Source organism: Periplaneta americana, chromosome 16 (genome assembly GCF_040183065.1).
Source record: "Periplaneta americana isolate PAMFEO1 chromosome 16, P.americana_PAMFEO1_priV1, whole genome shotgun sequence".
Classification (NCBI taxonomy): domain Eukaryota; kingdom Metazoa; phylum Arthropoda; class Insecta; order Blattodea; family Blattidae; genus Periplaneta; species Periplaneta americana.
The window spans coordinates 14,148,399-14,171,084 of NC_091132.1; the positions used below are offsets into that span (position 1 = coordinate 14,148,399).

Genomic DNA, 22,686 nt, shown 5'->3' on the forward strand with positions numbered 1-22,686 from the left:
TTATCAGACAATCTATCAAAGGTAAAGACGTGATCTTGCACCATATTGCAGATATGACATGTATAAATACACAAAAAAATTTAATCACAGAATGTTGGATACTTTTTGAGTTATGTGGGAAACGTTTCATCACTGCAGAGTGAAATGAATTTTCAAAAAAAAGAAAGTAAATAATTTTTTTTAGTCGTCAAAATATTTTTTCTTGTGGCAGGAGGACAGTGTTTTACACATACTAATTTTCATTATTGTACAAGATACAGTAATGGAGGGAAAAAATGTTGAATATTTCCAAACTTTTACTGCTATAAGCTGTACTTAACCCCTTAAAATGTATTATTAAACGTTATATTATTATCGGACAATAAGAAAACATTTGAAAAAAAAAGAGGAGTTGAGGAAAACATTTGGACTAATACAATGTAATATTGGCCGAGATAATTCATTCAGAACGTAACATGTAAATTATTATTATTATTATTATTATTATTATTATTATTATTATTATTATTATTATTATCATCATCATCATCTTCATTATCATCGGCTATGTCTTAAATTGAAAAGCGAGAAATAAAAACAATTGAATGTGTCTTCAGTGTCTCGAGAACATTCAAGACACAACAATGATGTAAAGGTTTTTATGTTATAGTTTTCGGCATCCTTGTTACAGATGAAATGGTCTTTGACAGTGTTGCCAATTTAGAGACTTTGTAACTAAATGTGGCGTCTTTCAACTGTTTTTCGGCGAAATTTTCTGTTAACATTTCTATTGTTGAAATAGGGATTTGGCGATTTTTTCAGTACCCTGTAATGACAATAAGTAAATGTTTCTCTATTGACAATAAGGGAAAACGATTATGGATAAAAAAATATTCAAATCTAAATGTAATTTTTTCAAAAAGTTCAAGTGGAGTTCTAACCCCGTAAACCCCCCTCCTTTGCGTAGGGCCCTGGTTTGACGAATTTTTAATATTGTTTGTCGACTTTGCGTACACGTCAGTTAGCAACACTGGTCTTTGATATGTCATTTGTCTATCACAATGCCTACGGATGGATCGACATTCAGTAACACAGCGATGGAAGGCTGTTCAAATGTTCGTGTTAACCCTTCAGATAACTTGGATGAGATGTGTGGACTACGCCCCCATGGGTAACGGTTTGCTAGCGGACTGTAATCTCCCCAACAGTCGTTTACAGCTACAGTAATGTGCTCTTTTTTAATGCTGTAAACCGCTGACAGCTGAAATACGGGCATTTCAAATATAGGACTCTCTTTTTTCAACTTCGTTATAGAGGATTTCGTATTAAGAAAAAAGCATTGAGTATATGGGGCTATTCCATCAAATGATCAGTTGCCATAGAAACCCCAACTTACCACATAGCTTGTACAATGTACTAGGCAAGGCCCATAAAACCAATGCTTTTTTTTTAACGTGGAATCATCTATAGGAGTGGAAAAATTGAAATCAAATTTAATATAGACCACCTCCTGGTGTAGAGACCAGCATGTTGGTCTCTCGATTCCCGGTCGGGTTGGATTTCCTGGTTGAGGTTTTTCAGGGTTTACTATCAACTGTAGCACAAATACCAGGAAATTCGGGCCACAACATCCCTGAATATCATTCATCACCAAAATCATATACTTAACAAAATATCAGTAATAGCTACATCTACAGATGCCATGTAGTTCACAACAATAGAATTAGTCCCGACAATAGTACACAAGCCTTCGGATTTCACCCAAAAGATTAACTCGCGATATGACCAAAGATGTTAAAGCGAGTATAAATAACAGCGAAAAAAAAAAATGAAATTAATATAGCCTATGGGCTGGGAACCGATCCACATGAAAATGTTGTTCATAAATAGAGCTCGGAAATTCAGGCATTTATTTTGGTTAAAATAGGCAGTAAAATAATCAAAATAGGTATTTAAAAATTGCGAAGCTACACAGTAAAATCATCAAAATTGTAATTTAATATAGACTACTTAAAATATCTCTGTATCACATATCAGTACTTGCTCTTACTTTTCTTAGTTACATGCCACAACAAAATAAATAAATAAATAAATAAATAAATAAATAAATAAATAAATAAATAAATAAATAAATAAATAAATTCCCCCACCCACCAGTTCTCCACTGGCATAGTCAGCAGCCATCGGAGAGGACGTTTTTCACCCTTCATTTTTTTTATTGGGTTATTTTACGACGCTTTATCAACATCTTAGGTTATTTAGCGTCTGAATGAGATGAAGGTGATAATGCCGGTGAAATGAGTCCGGGGTCCAGCACCGAAAGTTACCCAGCATTTCCTCATATTGGGTTGAGGGAAAACCCCAGAAAAAACCTCAACCAGGTAACTTGCCGCGACCGGGAATCGAACCCGGGCCACCTGGTTTCGCGGCCAGACGCGCTAGCCGTTACTCCACAGGTGTGGACTTCACCCTTCATATGAAAAGGTTAGAGCACACGTAAAACATCCTACTGTGTATAAACTTATGTCAGTAAAAATAGAAAGTTCACCTTTCATATATCACGAATGTATTTAAGTTTTTCTAGGTCCCCATTAGCATTCATGGCACGTTTACACTTTTCGCTAAAAGCCAACCTTTCGGCTCCCGGTGCTTCCAGCAGTTGACTTAAGTGTCTTTGTCGATCATCGTGGTTGACGTCAGTGTCTCACCTCTTTTTCTCCAACTTCGCAATTGCTTCCAGTAAAACACAATAAAGTGTTGTTATAAATGCGAGATTAATGCTGATTTCTTGGTGTGCACAAGAGTTTTATCACCTCGCGAATTGAAGCAGCTTCTTCTGAAGTAACGTTTTTCCAGCTTAGGGCTGACTTCTATCCGTGCCGCCATAAATAATTTAGAAGTGAGATTCCTAGTAGAGGCTTGTGTAACGCAAAATATTATTTAATTTGTGTAACTGTTCTTTATTTAATACAATGAAATTGATTTTATTTATAGTTTTTAATATAATGGAATGTGTAGCATACATTTCTACTTTAATTGTACTGATTTATTTTAACATGTAAATAATATCAGAAAAATTCATAACAAAACAAAACAGGATTAATAAAAATTGGCCCTACCGTCCCAAAATATGCAGAAACACATTATCTCTATTTAACTTCTTCATATAGGGGAATATGGGGCAGGACGGGGTATAGCCTCTATCTTCCCAACAAGTAGTGCCATCTACCGATTTTTTTTATAGAACTTCGTCAACTCATGTAAATATATCATCACACAACACTTACTGCCATTCCTTGCATCTGTTGTATGTTATTCGGTTGCTGCATCATATTGTATCATTCATTTGCAACTTTAAAGTGTTCTCTTGTCACACGTAAGTAGAAATGAGATTTATTTAGATAATCTATTTTAATGTCATATTATAGAGTGCTTACCTCGCTTTTAATTCCGAAACTTTCTTAAATTTCGTGCGTTGTTTTTCCTGCCAATACCTCATAACTTATAAATTGTGACTATGGGGCAAAACGGGGTGGGGCATAACAGGACAGTACGTCCTGCCCCACGTGATATTTAATTAAATTTCACCTCCTGTAATGGGTTGTTCGTTCTGTTGTTTGTCAGAATAAGCTTGGATTAGATGCGTATCATGTCTGAAATGGGCTCACAATTGTTGCGCAGGAGTAGACAGTGAAGACGAGGATGCCACGCACGTTTGCGTATTTTGCGAATTACTTTTTCTCAAGTAAACTTGTAAAATGTTGTAGTATTCACACGTTCTGGTATATAATTTTTGTCACTTTTGCCATTTAATTATTAAAAAAAAAATAGATACCCCATTTTGCCCCATACGTGGGGCAGAACGGGACAAAACACACATTTCGAAAAACTAATTTATTTTAAGGTTATAATGACCGGATTTCACTCGAAGTGCATTTTTTTTACTTGTTTACCGTGTAATAAAAGCATATATGTCATAAAACACATACATTTACATTATTTGATACCAAATAAAAACATTCAAACATTAACTACCCCGTTCTGCCCCATGTTCCCCTACCCACCCATTGAAAACAGACATTTTTGCCTAACTTCCGGGCTGTATTCATAAGTATACCAGGTGTACAGAGAAAACTATTGGCTAGACTAGAGGAACGTGGAACTTAATGTAGAAAATTTGAAGGGTATGCGGAGGAGAAATGATGAACAGATAACTTCACATTTGAGTTCAAAGGATCCCTCTGCTTCCTATAGAGCTAGGATTTTAAATGCATAAAACTTACAAATGAACTTGGAGATATTTGCTTTTAACGTGAAATGTTTATGCGCTTGACATTCGAGGAATATGGTCACACTTTTTGTTAATACGGTGACGCCATTAATTGCAGTAGGCCTTGGATGACTGAAATTATGTGCTTGAAATAAGTAGTTTTCGAATCCAACCTGCCGTGATAAAACATAAAGGAGAAACAAATGAATGTGACATCGTAATGAATTCTTTATTATTCGTAGGCCTACACAAATGGGGAGGGTGGATAATAAATGCGCGGAGTAGGTCTATAAGAACAGAAATAGGTTGATTCTAAAATACTTAAGAGTGGCATTCATTTCCTAATGAATCCAATTCTCTGTAACAACATTTTATTTATTACAGCTTCAAAGAACTCATTGACTTCATATTGACGTGTGAATCGTTTCGACTATCAATTGCATTGTTGTCTGTAGACTAGCCCTCATGGAATGAGGAAGCGATTATGAAGTAGTTAACGAGAAGGCTCCACCTTGTTTAGAAGTGTAAAGACAGAAAAAGTCAATATAATAATATAGTACCGATAATCTATTTTAGAATATGTGGCGTTAATTTCCAAATGAATCCAATTCTCTGTAATGACATATTATTAATTACAATTTCAAACAACTTGCAGTCTTATTGCTGTGTGAATCGTTTGGACTATCAGTTGAATTGTTGTTGTCTCTAGGCCTCGTGGAATGAGGAAGCAATTGTGAAATAAATTAACTAGAAGGCTCCGCCTTGTTAAATTTAAATTCGGGGAGTGTGAAGACAGAAACGATAAGAAATATCAAACTTTTATTTCAAACCCCAAACATCCTTAAAATCCCAACCATGCTCACAATAATAATCACGAACAGGAGAAACTTTTCATGCAATTACAGGAATTCCAAGAATCGAACCATTTTTTTCTTTAGCAATATTCACAATCTCTGTTAAAATTGTGTGAAACAGGATGTAGGCCTATGTAAGTAGGGAAAGATTTCTTGCCCTTACATCTCGTGGCGATATTGGCTCATATTGACCTACTGAACCTTTTAAAACCTGCAGCTGACTATTTTCCTGTAATCAGGTTCATGTGTAATTAGAGTATTGTTTTGATGTAGCAAGTGGGTATACGGGCCCGTTAGTGTTAACTTGATCCACAAGTTTTCTACAGTCTTTTATCAGGGCAAACCTTTAGATATGTACTCTTGCGTATCACTTCCTCGAAAAGATACATACTGGTCCCACCATGTACGATAATAATAATAATAATAATAATAATAATAATAATAATAATAATAATAATAATAATAGGATCATTCGAAAATTAGTGGCAACACTCTAATTAAATAAAAAAACTTATTTATTCACAAACGACATAATTACATTTCTTAAAAGTAACCTCCACGTGAATATGTTAGGAGAAAATCCACAAACGATTAGGGAAAACACGGGAATTTTACTTGAAGCAAGTAAAGAGATAGGTTTGGAAGTAAATCCCGAAAAGACAAAGTATATGATTATGTCTCGTGACCAGAATATTGTACGAAATGGAAATATAAAAAATTGGAAATTTATCTTTTGAAGAGGTGAAGAAGTTCAAATATCTTGGAGGAGCAACAGTAACAAATATAAATGATACTCGGGAGGAAATTAAACACAGAATAAATATGGGAAATGCCTGTTATTATTCGGTTGAGAAGCTTTTATCATCCAGTCTGCTGTCAAAAAATCTGAAAGTTAGAATTTATAAAACAGTTATATTACCGGTTGTTCTTTATGGTTGTGAAACTTGGACTCTCACTTTGAGAGAGGAATATAGGTTAAGGGTTTTTGAGAATAAGGTGCTTAGGAAAATATTTGGGTCTAAGAGGGATGAAGTTTCTGGAGAATGGAGAAAGTTACACAACACAGAACTGCACGCATTGTGTTCTTCATCTGACATAATTAGGAACATTAAATCGAGACGTTTGAGATGGGCAGGGCATGTAGCACGTATGGGCGAATCCAAAAATGCATATAGATTGTTAGTTGGGAGGCCGGAGGGAAAAAGACCTTTAGGGAGGCCGAGACGTAGATGGGAGGATAATATTAAAATGGATTTGAGGGAGGTGGGATATGATGATAGAGAATGGATTAATCTTGCTCAGGATAGGGACCAATGGCGGGCTTATGTGAGGGCGGCAATGAACGTCCGGGTTTCTTAAAAGCCAGTAAGTAAGTAAGTAAAAGTAACCTCCTCCAGTACCACGTGTCCGTCACCACCCTCTGGAAGGCGATGGATGCATCCACAACGTCACTTCGCTGTAAGCCTCTAATTGTCTACTTTATATACATGTGTAACTATAAATACATAATACCGGGTTGCCATTACTTAGATACAGGTGGATAAATACCAGTAATAGCAATCTACAGCACAAGAGAGTAAAATTAGGTTTCATCCATGATTGGAAAGTTCAGCACCCGAGTCGAAGCCGAGGGTGTTAATTTATACAAACGCATAAAATCTGTTTACTCTTGAGTCCTTGTAATACAATTTATCCATTACTGTTATCTAAATTTGACTTTAAACTTTAGGTCTTTTCTTAATAATGTGTTGTTCGTGAAGAAGTTATGCAAGGGTTAAGTTCATAGCCTCACGTAGAAATTAAACTAGGATTATTCTGAAATATTCTTTATTTCTTAACATAGTCCCTTCCTCTGAGATTCACACATTTGTTTCACCGACGCTTTGGTATTATCAAAGAATCAAGTGTTCATATCGGAGCAACGAGGACGCGGGAAGCGAACATTTTGATTTATCAGTAGAAGATATTCTATGCATCCACTTAATGAAAGAAGATATATAGGAAATATCAGCTGCTAGGTTCAAGGTTAATGTAACTTAAATACGTACAAAATTGAACCTGTTTCTCATCCCAAAGATAGTATAAATTCGTTGTGTTGTGATTGGTTCTTGTGATCACATAACATATGACGAATAAATACACAACTGATCAATTTGTCAATATCTACAATAATTAATTTAATATGCCGAAATAATAATAATAAATCGATTAATATTCGGATATATTGATAACCACCGGTAGTTATACAGATTAATATTATCTTAATCAGAGATCTTATGAACGACAAGAGCGAAGAAAATGGAACTTTGCTTTTTCGTCGCTTTTATCGTGCATCTCCGCTTTTATTGTTACACCAATATGCACACCTCAAGACAATGCATGCTTCAATTCTCTCTGATATAGCATCGCTGCTTCTTTTATCGTTTATCGTCGCTCCAACGTGTACGTACCCTTAGATTGTCGGGTTGCAGAAGAACAATTTAACGGGTCACTCGTTATTGGATCGTTAACCAAGCATCTCTGGATTTCACAAGTGACGCAATAGTAGCCTATGTGAATGAATAAAAAAGTGAACATCGGCCGCTTGACTGACGTGAGAAATTACTTTTATTGTTGTCAAAATTTGCAATAAATTTAGACTAATACGAACCAGAAAGAAATCAGGAACAGAAGTTTAAGTGAGAAAGACAAATATGCCTATTTGTTATTAGAAATAGCGCACGAGTGCATTAATTTTATAGAAAATAAAAAGTCAGACTATAGAGTACATAACCTTGTCGTCAGACGATGAACTAGAGTCTATAATAAAGAAATAAATAACAACTTCGCTATTCGAAGAATTAATGAAAAAATAAGTAAATAAATAAATAAGTAATCAAATTATCGTATATCGATGGCTAAGAAGAGGTCCTACCTCATGTCTACAAAAATGGTAATTTAGTTTAACTACATTATTACTATTTAGATTAACTACATTATTATTATTATTATTATTGTTATTATTATTATTATTATGTTCACAAAATTGGACAGTGTACTAATATGTTGTGTCGAATAGAAGATCTTGCAAAGCAGAAACATATATACGAGTAAGTTTGTCTATTTTGTGAAACTAATTTCTAAAAGAGTTTTTTTTATTTACCTGCAAATGTACAGATACGAGGTATCACTTTTTAGCCATCGATATGCAATATTATTTTAATATCGTGTATACAGGCCTATATATAAACTATCGCATGCTTGAATCTCACACAGTTAACATTACGATGATCAAAATATATGAACTACTCGCCAATACACAAATGTACGTAAGATAGCTGTCTAACGGAGGAATAAATATTATTATAAGGAGGGAAATCAGATCTTTAAGTTAGTGAATCCTTTAACGGACCAATAACACTGAAGGAGTTTCTTGGAATACGTCTTTGAAACTTATTGGTCCGTTAGCGGCTAACGAAAAAATAAATGCGTTCTTGCAACCCACCATGAGTGTGCGAGATTTAATGACGCTGTATCAACTATTAGGTTATTTAGCGTAGATAGAATTGGTGACAGCGAAATGGTATTTGGCGAGATGAGGCCGAGGATTCTACATAGACTACCCGACATTTGCCTTACCGTTTGGAAATACCTCGGAAAAAACCCAACCAGGTAATCAGTACAAGCGCAAATCGAATCCACGCCCGAGCGTAACTCCGGATCTGCAGACAAGGCATCAGCCGACTAAGCTACGCCGGTGACTCCCAAGAATAAGATGTGGCGTACCCGTTCAGTTGAGATACTCTTAACCTCACTAATTTCCCGCACTTTGTCGTTGGACATTCAGCACCATACCGTGGATTTTTTCTACGCTATCTTCACTTGATACTGTTAGTGGACGTCCGCCTTGGGGTCGTCCTTCACACACTCTCGACCATGTTTAAATAATGCTGCCTATTTTTTCACAGTCGAAAACAAAGGAGCGGATTCCCTCAGTGCAGCATCCATATCAGGCTCATATTTACCAATAGGAGTCACCGGCGTGGCTCAGTCGGTTAAGGCGCTTGCCTACCGGTCTGAAGTTGCGCTCGGGCGCGGGTTCGATCCCGCTTGGGCTGATTACCTGGTTCGGTTTTTTCCGAGGTTTTTCTCAACCGTAAAGTGAATGTCAGGTAATCTATGGCGAATCCTCGGCCTCATCTCGCCAAATATCATCTCGCTATCAGACGCTAAATAACCTAGTAGTTGATACAGCGTCGTTAAATAACCAACTAAAAAAAATACCAATGGAAGACCGAGGCAGTTGCTCCGGGGTGGCAGAATCTAAGGGGTGGCATTTTTTGCATTCACGAATTTTGTTATTAGTGAGGCAAAAAAAAAAAAAATTAAAAAATCGGCACTGGTACTGAAGTTTTTATCATGTAATATACTCTTTCCGAGAAAATTTGATATGTTATTCGAACAAGTCAAAGCACATAAAAAAGAATACGTTTGCTACAACAAAGAGCAGTTACCAATAAATCATTCACCTGTGAAAAAGCGCGCAATGTCGTTTTCATTCTCAAAGCAATAACAAAGCTACGGTTTGTCTACAGCGATCTTCGCCGAACGATCATCGTCAACGAAAATCGTCGGAGTTTGCCTTGGAGGCAAAAACCCGGCGATCATCGCCGAGAAACCAATTGTAAAATTGCAGTAGGGCATGAACTAAATCATTTAATAACATGTGATCTACACATTATACATCCTACCATAATGGCCGTAAAACAGAAAGCTTTTTGCAATTTCTCCACTAATGAAGACGAGATATTAATTGATTATGTCTCCAGACACAAATCTCTGTTCGACATGAGCCAAAAAGAATATAGAGATGTTCAGTCGAAAGAGTTGTTCTAGTGGCAAGAGGTGACCGAGGCATGGTCAACTATAGCCCTATAAAACAATAACAATCCATCTACGAAGTTCTCCAGGTAAAGAAACCACTCTCCGACGTTGATCGCCGGCGATTTCAATCGTAGACTCCACTTAAAACCATGAAAAATTTTCCAAAATATTTTCGACTATTTCACTTCTTTAGAATATATTCTTTCACACTTCAAATGGATTTAGTTTAATTCTAGTTACAAATATGTTTAATGTTGTTTTTATTTTTTTAATTAGGGCTGTAAAAGAGCGTGGCATTTAGATCTGTCAAAATTATTTTTTCATCAAAGAATTATTTTTCACAAATTTACAATTCTAGTAACTTTTTGTTCTAAAGTTGGCTCCATGAAGTTACTAGTTGAATGTAGCGGAGGAGAATTTTAATAGGTATGTGTTACATAAATATTCATTTTACTTTCAAATCCATTTTTACATAAGTTTATTTTTCTTGATTCAAGACCAACTTTTTATGCCAAATATTAATCTGGATGAAATGTTTACTGCAAGTATTTATGAGATAGCTGCATGTTTCTATACATTTATTTTGTAACAAATGATGCTAGCTTATTTTATTATTATTTTCTTATGAATTATAGAAAAAATAACACTTTCAACACTTCAAACAATTCTTGAAAGTGAGTAAATGATACATCTTGATTACACAACTTTTAACACATATATCACTTTGAAATATGTATTATAGCCGATGTCTTTCTCGTGTTAAATTCTATCGTACCTGATTAACTTGTTTCGGCCTGTTGTGGGCCTTCTTCAGAACTGGTTGTTGCTGGTCTTGGCGCCTTTTGTTTTGTTTCCTGTGTGGGTGTGTTTGTGTAGTGTAATGTGGAGTCAAAGAGTGTGTTTGTTTTGAAATTGAGTTGTGTGTTGAGAATTTCATTTGGATGTGTTTTTGTGTTTGTATATTTCGTATTGTTCTAGTGTGTTTAGTTTCTGGACTTTTTTGGTTGGATGTGTAGAGTTTCCATGTCTGTGTTGATGTCTCTGTAGGTGTGGTTAGCATTTGTGATGTGTTCTGCATATGTGGAGGTGTTTTGTAATTTTGTTATGGCTGTGATGTGTTCTCTGTAACGTGTTTGAAATGATCTGCCTGTCTGTCCTATGTAGAAGTTGTTGCAGGTGTTACATTTGAGTTTGTATAGGCCTGCGTGGTTGTATTTGTTTGTGTGTTGAGATGTTTTTGTAGAGTATTATTTGTTCTGTATGCGATGTTGTAATTTAATTTCTTGAATGAGGTTGCACACAGGCGCGTAAATGAGACAAAAGACAAAACAGAACAGTATCTTAGTTATCAAAATGTTCTGGTTCTATTATATATATTTATTTATTATTTTGCTAATAATTGTAACGTAAAATATAATATATACAGAAAAATTTAGCTCACCCCTGAAAGAGTAGAACTCGTGCTCAGGGGCGGATTCCTGAATTGAAATTAATAATTATACAATACAATTTGTCTTATGTCTACTGTGCAATTATAGTATATAAATTTAAATTTACAATTTTTCAATTTTTATAAAATCCATACATAACTTCTTAAATTTAATACTAGAACTATTAGAATTGACAAGATTAGGATATTTAAATATAAATTTGTTATATATTCTTGGGCCTAAATTACTACTGTGATTAAATATTGTAACAGTGTTGCATTTTGGTTCAAACAATCTTAAAGAATTCATACCTTTTGTTTCATAACTATGAGAATGCAACTCAAAATTATTTCGATTTTTATGTATGAATTTTTATTAATACAATATAATAAATTTGTCTTACGTTAAGTACATTAAGTACATTAAAACAGAAAAAAAATACAATTCTCAAATAAATTTGTGTTTCTAAGAAACATGAAACATAACTGAATAATTTCGAGGGAAAAATTGTTCCGGGGCCGGGTATCGAACCCGGGACCTTTGGTTTAACGTACCAACGCTCTGCCAACTGAGCTACCCGGGAACTCTACCAGACACCGATCCAATTTTTCCCTCTATGTCCACAGACCTCAGAGTGGGCTGACAGCTGTCAAGCAACCAACGTTGAGTGCACACTAACTCTGTGTGACTTAAGTTGTGGCTTTCTGTTAACGAACAGTGACGTGTATTATGCAAATCAAGCTTTCAGGTATAACTCCCTGTAAAGTTGATTTGAATAATTTCGAGGTCCCGGGTTCGATACCCGGCCCCGGAACAATTTTTCCCTCGAAATTATTCAAATCAACTTTACAGGGAGTTATACCTGAAAGCTTGATTTGCATGAAACATAACGTTAGTATCTTTTTACTTGAGATTGCGCACTTGATCTCAAACATATGAAAAAAAATTCCTAGCCTTTTAATAAGGGCCTAGTAATTAAATAAAGACTGGGGAACGGATTATTATACACTGAAAGGTAGAGATGATGTATCAAATAGGCTACTTGATTATTTATACTTATATAACAGTTGCCAAAGTAGATAAAAATTCAGTCAGGTATAAACAACTGTGGCGGTTCAAGGCTGCTTGATGTTCGCGACTTCGGGAGTGATCAATCTCGACGTCTCGAAACACTCACAAGCAGTCTTTACGTCAACGACGCGATGTATACAACATTGTCGTGCGGGTTTTCGGCTTTGCGGGCGCTGATAGTCTTGCTTGTTCGTCTCTAGTAACTTCAATGGAGAGCACAGAGCGTCTTTGAGAGTGTGTGTTTGCTTTACATAGATATTTAATATTGTTTCATATATTTCAGTAAATGTGACTTTATCTTAATTCGAATGATTTCCTCATTGCATGTGCGGAAAAAAATATGCTGGATTCCTGAGTATAAAGGGACTGGCTTCTGAAATATTCTTAGTTTTGTCTAACCCTGGTGAAAATTATCTTTTACTGCTTATAAGCTGCTTTTAAATAAATACTTCGTTATTATTGTTATTAAATCCAAGTGGTATTTTTTACACGAGTACTATACCTGTTTTTCACGGACTTATAGACACAGTTGTCCCGCGCCGTGGCGTCGCGGTCTAAGGCATCCTGCCTAGGACTCGCGTTACGGAATCCGCGCTGGTTCGAGTCCTCATGGGGGAAGAAATTTTCTTATGAAATTTCGGCCAGTGTATGAGACCAGTGCCCACCCAGCATCGTGATGCACTTGGGGAGCTACAATAGGTAGCGAAATCCGGTTGTGAATACCAGCTATAACGGCTGGGGGGATCATCGTGCTAACAACACGATACCTCTATTCTGGTTGGATGATCGCCCACCTCTGCTTCGACATGTGAGCGTGAGGCCAGCAGCCGGCTGGTCGGTCTAGGCCCTCCACGGGCTGTAGCGCCACGAATTATTTATAGACACAGGTATACGAATAGATGTAAACACGTTACCGGAGCGTGCGGGAAAACTACTCCATTCTTCACTGCAGCGTGAACTGTTGACTCGCAACTTGCTCTCCGTACCAAGCGAAGCTAGTACACCTAATGTATATTCAAAGTAACCAAACGCAGGACTCTATTTGTTGGTCACAAAGTTATAGTGTTGGAATGGATCACTCTGTACATCCATGTATCGGTCTGATTTAAAGGCGTAGACCTATTCATATGAAAAGTGACAGGGACGGGGGATTTGAGGAAAACCCTATGATTGTGTGTAACGTGAATACATGAAGGACATGTGTACTGCCTCGCATGCATGTAATGCAGTAATAGCAGCTACAACTGTCCCCTGAAGCGAACATGACCTGAAATACATAGCCTAATATATTAGAGTACCGGCAGGTATAGCATGGATATTTTTCCTGCCATGTAGAAGATTAAAAAGAAAATGTTTGAGTATTACCACCCAATAAATCCCTCCGTTGGCTGAATGGTCAGACTTTCAACCTGTCACGTAGGCGGTTCGAGTTCGAGTCTCGGTGAGGCCTGGATCTTTTAATTTTAAAAATTCATAGTGACACTCGTGGAGGACAGTATCGCAGTTGGGGTTTCCTCGGGGGTTTCCCCACGTTAGGGATTAACATAATTTCTTCTATCATTATTCCATAACATTCCCGAACGCACGGAGGAGGCTGGCCTAGGAACGAGTGAGGTTGGCTGCCCGAAACCTGGGTACGCAGAGAACCTTAGTGTAGTCAGCCGGTGTGGGTTTGGGAATGCGCCTAGCTTGAGAGCATGCGTAATAGAGCTTGGAAGGTCTAGCGCTGGCTCGGGTTGCTTCCCTCTTAAATACAATACAATAAAAGTGACACAAGATCTAGCATATTTGGTTTTCCTTTATAGAGAGTGGTTTATATAGAACTAACACATTTCTTTCTTTCTTTCTTTCTTTCTTTCTTTCTTTCTTTCTTTCTTTCTTTCTTTCTTTCTTTCCTTCCTTCTTTCTTTCTTTCTTTCCTTCTTTCTTTCTTTCTTTCCTTCTTTCTTTCTTTCCTTCTTTGTTTCTTTCTTTCCTTCTTTCTTTCTTTCTTTCCTTCCTTCTTTCCTTCTTTCTTTCTTTCCTTCTTTCTTTCTTTCTTTCTTTCTTTCCTTCTTTCTTTCTTTCCTTATTTCTTTCTTTCTTTCCTTCCTTCCTTCCTTCCTTCGTTCTTTCTTTCTTTCTTAATTTCTTTCTTTTTCTTTCTTTCTTTCTTTTTTCTTTCTTTCTTTCCTTCTTTCTTTCTTTCTCTCCTTTCTTTCTTTCTTTCCTTCTTTCTTTCTTTCCTTCCTTCGTTCTTTCTTTCTTTCTTAATTTCTTTCTTTTTCTTTCTTTCTTTCTTTCTTTCCTTTTTTTTCTTTCTTTCTTTCCTTCTTTCTTTCTTTCTTTCTTTCTTTCAAAACGAATGATGCTAGCCACAATTTGTTATACCTCAAATGTAGAGTATCTTTGGGAGATTACTAACCTCTACAGCAAATCTGTAGTGCTCGGGAAAAGTGGCACAAGTCAAAAATGTTAATTTTACAGGAAAAGGAAAAAAAAAAAACTGCCTTTACACTGGTTTATGTCGAGTTGATTTTCTTCTGTATGAATTATTGTAATGGGAAAAATACTTATGTCTCTTTTCCCAAGCGAGCAGATGTTCCGTAAGTTGTCAATAAATTAGTAAAAAATGTTTGTGGAAACTGACTTGTGCCACTTTTCCCAAGCATTGCAGAAATGTTGAAAATTCTTTATTTATTCGGCTGGAAATTCACGTCAAATTAAGCAGGAGTTTTGATTCCCTGTCACGAGATGCGCAGATGTTTATTCTTTATTCCTTATGTTTGCCTTTTTTACTCACCAGAGATCCAATTCTTTCCAAATTTGTTTACCGGTCCCAGTATTGTGTTTCTTTAGGGGGGATTATGAACACCAAATTCTCTCTGGTATGCCCTTTGAGTAGCTGTAATTGAATTCGTAATCCAGTATTGCGTCACAAGGAAGAGCCGTTAATTTAATGTGTACTGCATTTTCAGTGACTAAAACAGAATGTCGAAAACAGCAGCCAACAATAAGGAATAAAGAATAAACATCTGCGCATCTCGTAACAGGGAATCAAAACTCCTGGTTAATTTGACTTCTAAACTGATCATTAAGTGAATTTCCAGCCGAATAAATAAAGAATTTTCAACATTTGCTGTAGAGGTTACTAATCTCCCAGAGATGCTCTACATTTGAGGTATGACAATTGTGGCTAGCATCATTCGTTTTGAAATAAAATATAAATCAATCTGTATAATATTTACATAGAATAGAATATAAATATAAAATATATCAGATAAATTTCTTAGAAACAATCCAGTACATGGCAGCTAAATTTGTAGGAAACAAAGAACGGATGTAGGTAAATTCCCATTTTTTAAAATCAAACTATAAATAATTGGAATGACATACCTCCAGCTCTCTTTCAGGTCCGTCCTCCGTAAGTAGATTAAAAAATAACGTGTAAATGTTACAAAAGATACGTTACTTTACACAAATTAAGGTGACATATATTTACTTAGTCTGACGAGTTATTCCTTTGGTTTGAATTGTATATTAGTTCAAAATAGTTTGTAAGAGAGTCTTAGGCTAAGAATTTTAGGTTAATATAGTTTATAAGTATGATTTTACGGAACAATAAGAGTGTAATTGTTTGTTTTATTTGAAGTTTTGCGTGTTGTGTCAATAAAGTTATGGTTTATAGTAGCAGTGAAAAGTTTACAATGTCAGTGAAATGTGTCATAGTGCCAGTGCAATGAATGAGATGAGAGTAAAGTGAAAGTAGTGAAAGAGTATCAGCATCAATGTGCATGTCGTGTGTATTTTTTTTTGTAATGGAAAATTAGGTTCATTTATTAATTAGGTCATTTTAACTATTATTATTATACATCTTGATTACACAACGTTTAACACTGTATCACTTCGGAATACGTAAGGTAAGACTTTCCTGTGTTAAATTTCAACGTGCCTCGTTTACATGTTTCGACCTATTTATGGGTCATCTTCAGAACTGGTCGTTGTTGGTCTTGGCGCCACTTGTTCTGTTTTCTGTGAGGGTGTGTTCCTGTGGTATAGTGTAGAGTCAAAGAGTATGTGTTTTGAAGTTGAGTTGTGTGTTGAGAATTTCGTTGGGGTGTGTTTTTGTGTGTCTGTATATTTCATATTGTTCATATATAGCACAAGAAAACGAATACAACCCTAACATAATAGACAACATAATACGTAAGACAAAACATAATTACAAAAAACATAAGAATATAACACAACACAAGAACATAAAAAATACATCACACTAACATACGAAAACAAACACACACACAAAATTGCAACCTCATTCAAGAAATTAAATTACAACATCGCATACAGAACAAATAACACTCTACAAAAACATCTCAACACACAAACAAACAAATACAACCACACAGGCGTATACAAACTCAAATGTAACACCTGCAACAACTTCTACATAGGACAGACAGGCAGATCATTTCAAACACGTTACAAAGAACACATCACAGCCATAACAAAATTACAAAACACCTCCACATATGCAGAACACATCACAAATGCTAACCACACCCACAGAGACATCAACACAGACATGGAAATACTACACATCCAACCAAAAAGCCAGAAACTAAACACACTAGAACAATATGAAATATACTTACTTACTTATTGGCTTTTAAGGAACCCGGAGGTTCATTGCCGCCCTCACATAAGCCCGCCATTGGTCCCTATCCTGAGCAAGATTAATCCAGTCTCTATCATCATATCCCACCTCCCTCAAATCCATTTTAATATTATCCTCCCATCTACGTCTCGGCCTCCCTAAAGGTCTTTTTCCCTCCGGCCTCCCAACTAACACTCTATATGCATTTCTGGATTCGCCCATACGTGCTACATGCCCTACCCATCTCAAACGTCTGGATTTAATGTTCCTAATTATGTCAGGTGAAGAATAAAATGCGTGCAGCTCTGCGTTGTGTAACTTTCTCCATTCTCCTGTAACTTCATCCCTCTTAGCCCCAAATATTTTCCTGAGCACCTTATTCTCAAACACCCTTAATATCTGTTCCTCTCTCAAAGTGAGAGTCCAAGTTTCACAACCATACAGAACAACCGGTAATATAACTGTTTTATAAATTATAACTTTTAGATTTTTTGACAGCAGACTAGATGACAAAAGCTTCTCAACCGAATAATAATAATATGAAATATACAGACACACAAAACACACCCCAACGAAATTCTCAACACACAACTCAACTTCAAAACACACACACTCTTTGATTCTACACTATACCACAGGAACACACCCTCACAGGAAACAGAACAAGTGGCGCCAAGACTAACAACGACCAGTTCTGAAGATGACCCATAAATAGGTCGAAACATGTAAACGAGGTAGGTCGAAATTTAACACAGGAAAGTCTTACCTTACATATTCCGAAATATTATTATTAATTGTAATTATTGTGTGTAATTAAGTTATCACTGCCACCGGATGTTTGTCCACTTGCAGTGTAAATAAATACATACATACATGATAGAAATTCGAAAGAAACACTCTGTATATTACGAACAGTATCTTTTTTCTACATTTCTATATCTGTTATGTAAGATCTCGAGTGACAAACGACGCTCGATATTTCGTGTTTATGTTGTCTCAGTTGTGAGTGCCTCGTGCTTCAGATGTTTTTATAATCTAACTGTGCAAACTGAACGACTAGTTTCGTTCGCAAACAGACCAAGTGGCACGCTGATCCGAAGGGATCCGCTGTGCTCTGAAGTGTTTTACTGCAGACATTTCAATAGTTTAAATTGTATGTTTACATACTTTGTTTGAATGTGGATATTCTACAAAAATTCTATACTTAATTTTTAAAACCCAGTTTTTCTTGGCCTAACAAATGTAAGAAGAGTATCGTTATTGCTAATTGTAAAGATGGCGACAAGAAAACTCTTTTTACCCTTTTGCTCATATGAAAGGACGATACAAATGTATCTTTTCGTTCTGCAAAGGAATTTGCTCGAATCAAATTTCTGCTCATTTAAAGGACGAAACTAAAATTCTTTCAATCATTTATTATCATAATACACTGCTCTCTTATATTGACTGACCATATTGAGAATTAAACCAGTGGCTATCCAAAAACACGCTATAAAATGTTTCACATAAAACAATTTTTATCTCGAAAAGAAGGCAAAGACGATGGTGTAACCGTAGAGCAGTAGTGTCAGAGTTGTAAGCTCCAATACCGGTTGTGGAGCTAGATCGGAGCTTGAACTTGCTTATGTCTGTGGAAACACCGGAGCACGCAACCAGTCTAGTGGAGCGCTCCGCTCCGATTAGTCCCTGTCTGACATCGCTGCCATAGAGCAATGACGTTCATTTGACGTTCTTGACAGGCAACATGGCAGAGTGAAAATTTATTAATTCTGAAACTTTATCCAAAATGTCATTGTATTACACTCATATTTCATTTTAATTATTATTTTTTCTTATTTCTGAAATTTCATTCCGTATTGATTGATAAAAATATATTTACAGTTATCATCGTAACATTGATAGGCTATTTTAAAAATTGTGCAAAAAATGTGACGGGGATTCACAGAGCCCCTGAATTGTGTAGAAATATTCATGTTCTCTGTTGGATGTTTATGATATACAGTAGTGCTGTCGATCGATCAAAATATTTAATCGATTAACTATTTGAATTTAATAGATAATTCGAACTTTGATCGATTTGAAAAAAAGGTTTTAAATATATTGTTATACACAATATTGTTAAACTTAATTTGTGTTCGGTGATAAGCACAAGTAATAAATATTGTATACTTACTGGCTTTTAAGGAACTCGAGGTTCATTGCCGCCCTCACATAAGCCCGCCATTGGTCGCTATTGTATATCTGTATATATTGTATCGTTATATTACAAAACAAATATTTTAATTACTTACTAACATATTTATTATGAGGCTTATAATTTATTGTGTCAATTTCTCCGGGTATTTTTGAGAGAGACATAAATAACAAAAAGTATGGATACTCATCTAGTTAATACTGCTTCATCTATAATTTTAAACATGTGAGTGCATTCAGATGCTCGAATTAAGTGCCGCTCTACGTTTAATAACAATATTTCCTGCATCGCTAAACACGAAAAACTTTTTTTCTGTCAAGCACTTCTCCACGATCGTTCAATTTAAACCCAAACGTTTCACTGAATTTGCCTCTCAAATGCTCATATGACATAATGGAATTTTCAGAGACCACAGAAATCTGATTTTTTTTTTTCTTTAGCAAACTAAACGCAGACGCTTCATCAGTAAAGAAACTGCAACAAAACAGCAGACTGTAATCGGGTTACAAAATTTTAGAAAGAGAAGAAGATTGTTACTCTCTCACTTGCACACAGTGTAGCCATGGCTAAGGGATGAGGGGGACGAATCTCAGGAAAGAATGTATTTGATAAGCTAGGAAGAGGGAAAGGTTTCTTGAAGAACCATAAAACTTGATAAGGGTTTCGCATTGTTTCAACTTTCAATAGAGGTAGACAGGTCACTGTCCTCATATCTCCATCTCTTTCTGAAGTGTTTGTGCAAAGATTTGCCCTGTTCTACAGCGCGTTCGTAGCTCGACCGGACCGTTCCGCGGGATTATATAACACAACAATAAGAATTTATTGCAGTTCAGAAATCTGTCTGAAACAGACTTGATTGCATGCTTGTTAGTTTTTACACGACTTGCATGAATGGTAGAAGTATATATAACATTTCTCGTCAATTAAGGTCCGGCCGAGCTTTGCAGTTACAAAATGACGGTACTATTGTGCTTTGAAGTAAGCAATTTCTGAGAGATGAATGTTGTCGGAGTTTTTAGTGTGAGCTTGCATTAATAAAATAATAATTAATATCAAGTACAACCAATTAATTTTAATTGACTCCATTATTCGATTAAATATTTTTGATCGATTAATCTTACAATAGAAATTGATCGATTAATCCAGGCCTGCACTAGGTTTGCGCTCTCCGAGCCGGCTCACAGCTCATGAGCGGAATGCAGATACATAGTATTAGCTGCGTTCTGTATAAGGGTGGACTGGAAGAAGGGGTGATCTCGTATAAAATATACACAAAAGGAAGTACTATTACGAGTGTTTATGAAATGAATTCCCGTTCAGTGTTTGCAAAACTATCTTGGACTGTTATTAATTGATAAAGAAATATTTATTTTACAGAAGTAACAGAAATTCTAGAGATACTTAAATGTACAATATCATTTTGTTATATCTTTATTTATCAGTACATCAAAACGAGGTTTTATGCTGTTGGCAGCTGAAAGGAACAGTAGCCTACTGATCGTAATGAAACATGAGTTACAGATGTTCGATGTCTGCCTTTATTAAAGTTGATTATAGAAAACAGTTGCTCACAAATATAAATGTTGAGCCAAACATAGCAATCATTTTCACAGCCAGCCTGTGTAGTCGTGGATATTATTGCTAATGTTTAGTCTTGTAAAACTCAACCAGGCTAGTAGTATTATTCAAACGATCTTTAGCCCTTAGGTCACATTGAAGATCAATAAGTTCGAGCTGTAAATCGTTAAATGTTAAATGTTATGTTCCGTCTTTTAGATTCCTCCATACTGTACTATAGCAGTAGGTAAGCAACGTGAAACAGTTACTGAGAATAGGCCTACACACTGCACTCCATTAGATATTATCGCCGCGCTCTCATGGTTAACATTCGGCAAGTCTTTGAGCGGCCTCGTGCATAACATTCGGCAGGTCTTTGAAATTTAATTTCATTATTATTTTCAATTTCTTATGTCGCCGTTCCAATCACTCGCCTCAGTTTCAATATTGCAACCAATAAGCTGCTTCCATTATTAAATTACACCTATTTGTCTAATCCACGTGGACTAAAACCGAGGTTGCAATGTCTTGTGCTGAGGACGAACAGGTATGTAATCAAAAATTATTATTAAGAGTTAAGAATGTCAACGTACTCTTATATGAAATAATATTAATAATAATAATAATAATTATAATAATAATTATAATAATAATAGCCATTTAACAATATAACAAACTAGTGCTTATTCTTATCGAGAAAGTAGACGTGACAACGTGACGCTTAGAGTGAAACCTACAGAGCAACAATCGGTCTAGAAAATTATGTTTTAAAAGCACACCGCATGTTATTGTATGATGGCGACATGTTAACCATGAGAGCGCGGCGATAATAACTGAGTGGTCGTTTCCCTCTCCTCTACCTATAGCAAGTCTATGTCATTCTGACGTATCTTCCTCTCCGTTTCGGCGAGCGGTAAACACCGCACTCCCGCTCCGAAGGAGCGCGCGCGCTCGTTGAGCGCTGTTTGTGCAGGCCTGGATTAATCGATTAAATACCACAACACTAATATACAAATTTTTTTTTTTTAAGTTCCGATGATATCAAATTCGAGACGCTACTATCTCAGTATGTGTCCGGCTCGGTGCAGGTGATGCAGCCAGATGCCCAGTGACGTCGGCATGATGGTCATGCGACCCGGGTTTTTGCCCAAGAGCCCGGAGTCCATCGACACCGCCGCCTTCAGCAGCAGGAAGACCAGATCGCGGGGCTCCAGCCCGGCGGACAAGAGCTACACGGCGCGCAACGCAGCGGGGGCGCGCCGATCACGGGGCAACAGCCCTGCGGAGCGCTTCACCGGCACCACCACGCTTCCACAGTCCAGGGGCAGCGAGTGAGTACCAACCCTCTAGTTATAAGGTTCGTTCCAACAGCAGTCAGGAACCGTCCGTAACCATCGTGAGCATGCGCAGTACAGAAAAAGCGTCCCAACACAATCCGGACGTTCCAACAAGCTTTTGACACGGGTTCGGAACGGTCAGAAATAGTCCGCGGATTGAGGCATGTATGGAAGAGCACGCAAGACGCGCATGCGCATAAGCTCACCAACGTCTCCTGGATACTGAAGAAAGACATGATCGACTGTTCACATCATTGAGGTTAAAGATGAAAAGTGACAGTGCAGACGAATAATAAAACTAGAGATTTAATTTAAATTTTCGCCAAAAAGAAAGGGAATGGAAATTATTTGGGTATGGAAACAGTTAATTAAAATTTCAACATGCAGCTTTGATTAAATGTATAATAAATAACGTACATACATGAATAATTAAAAAAAGAACTATTTTTAGATGAGAGTCCCCCAATACACGACGTTTAATTATCGGAATTCTTG

General features: G+C 36.4%; 1 protein-coding gene across 2 annotated transcripts in view; it reads left to right on the top strand.

Annotated features, from left to right (window-relative positions):
• Positions 1-22,686, top strand: part of LOC138691235 (kinesin-like protein KIF12) — a 303,486-nt gene that overhangs the window by 11,757 nt on the left and 269,043 nt on the right. For both annotated transcript variants that reach the window (XM_069813042.1, XM_069813043.1), the window contains exon 2: positions 21,943-22,185. In XM_069813042.1, coding sequence (XP_069669143.1) covers positions 21,956-22,185 — 230 coding nt within the window. In that variant the 5' untranslated portion in view covers positions 21,943-21,955. The remainder of the gene's footprint in view (positions 1-21,942; positions 22,186-22,686) is intronic.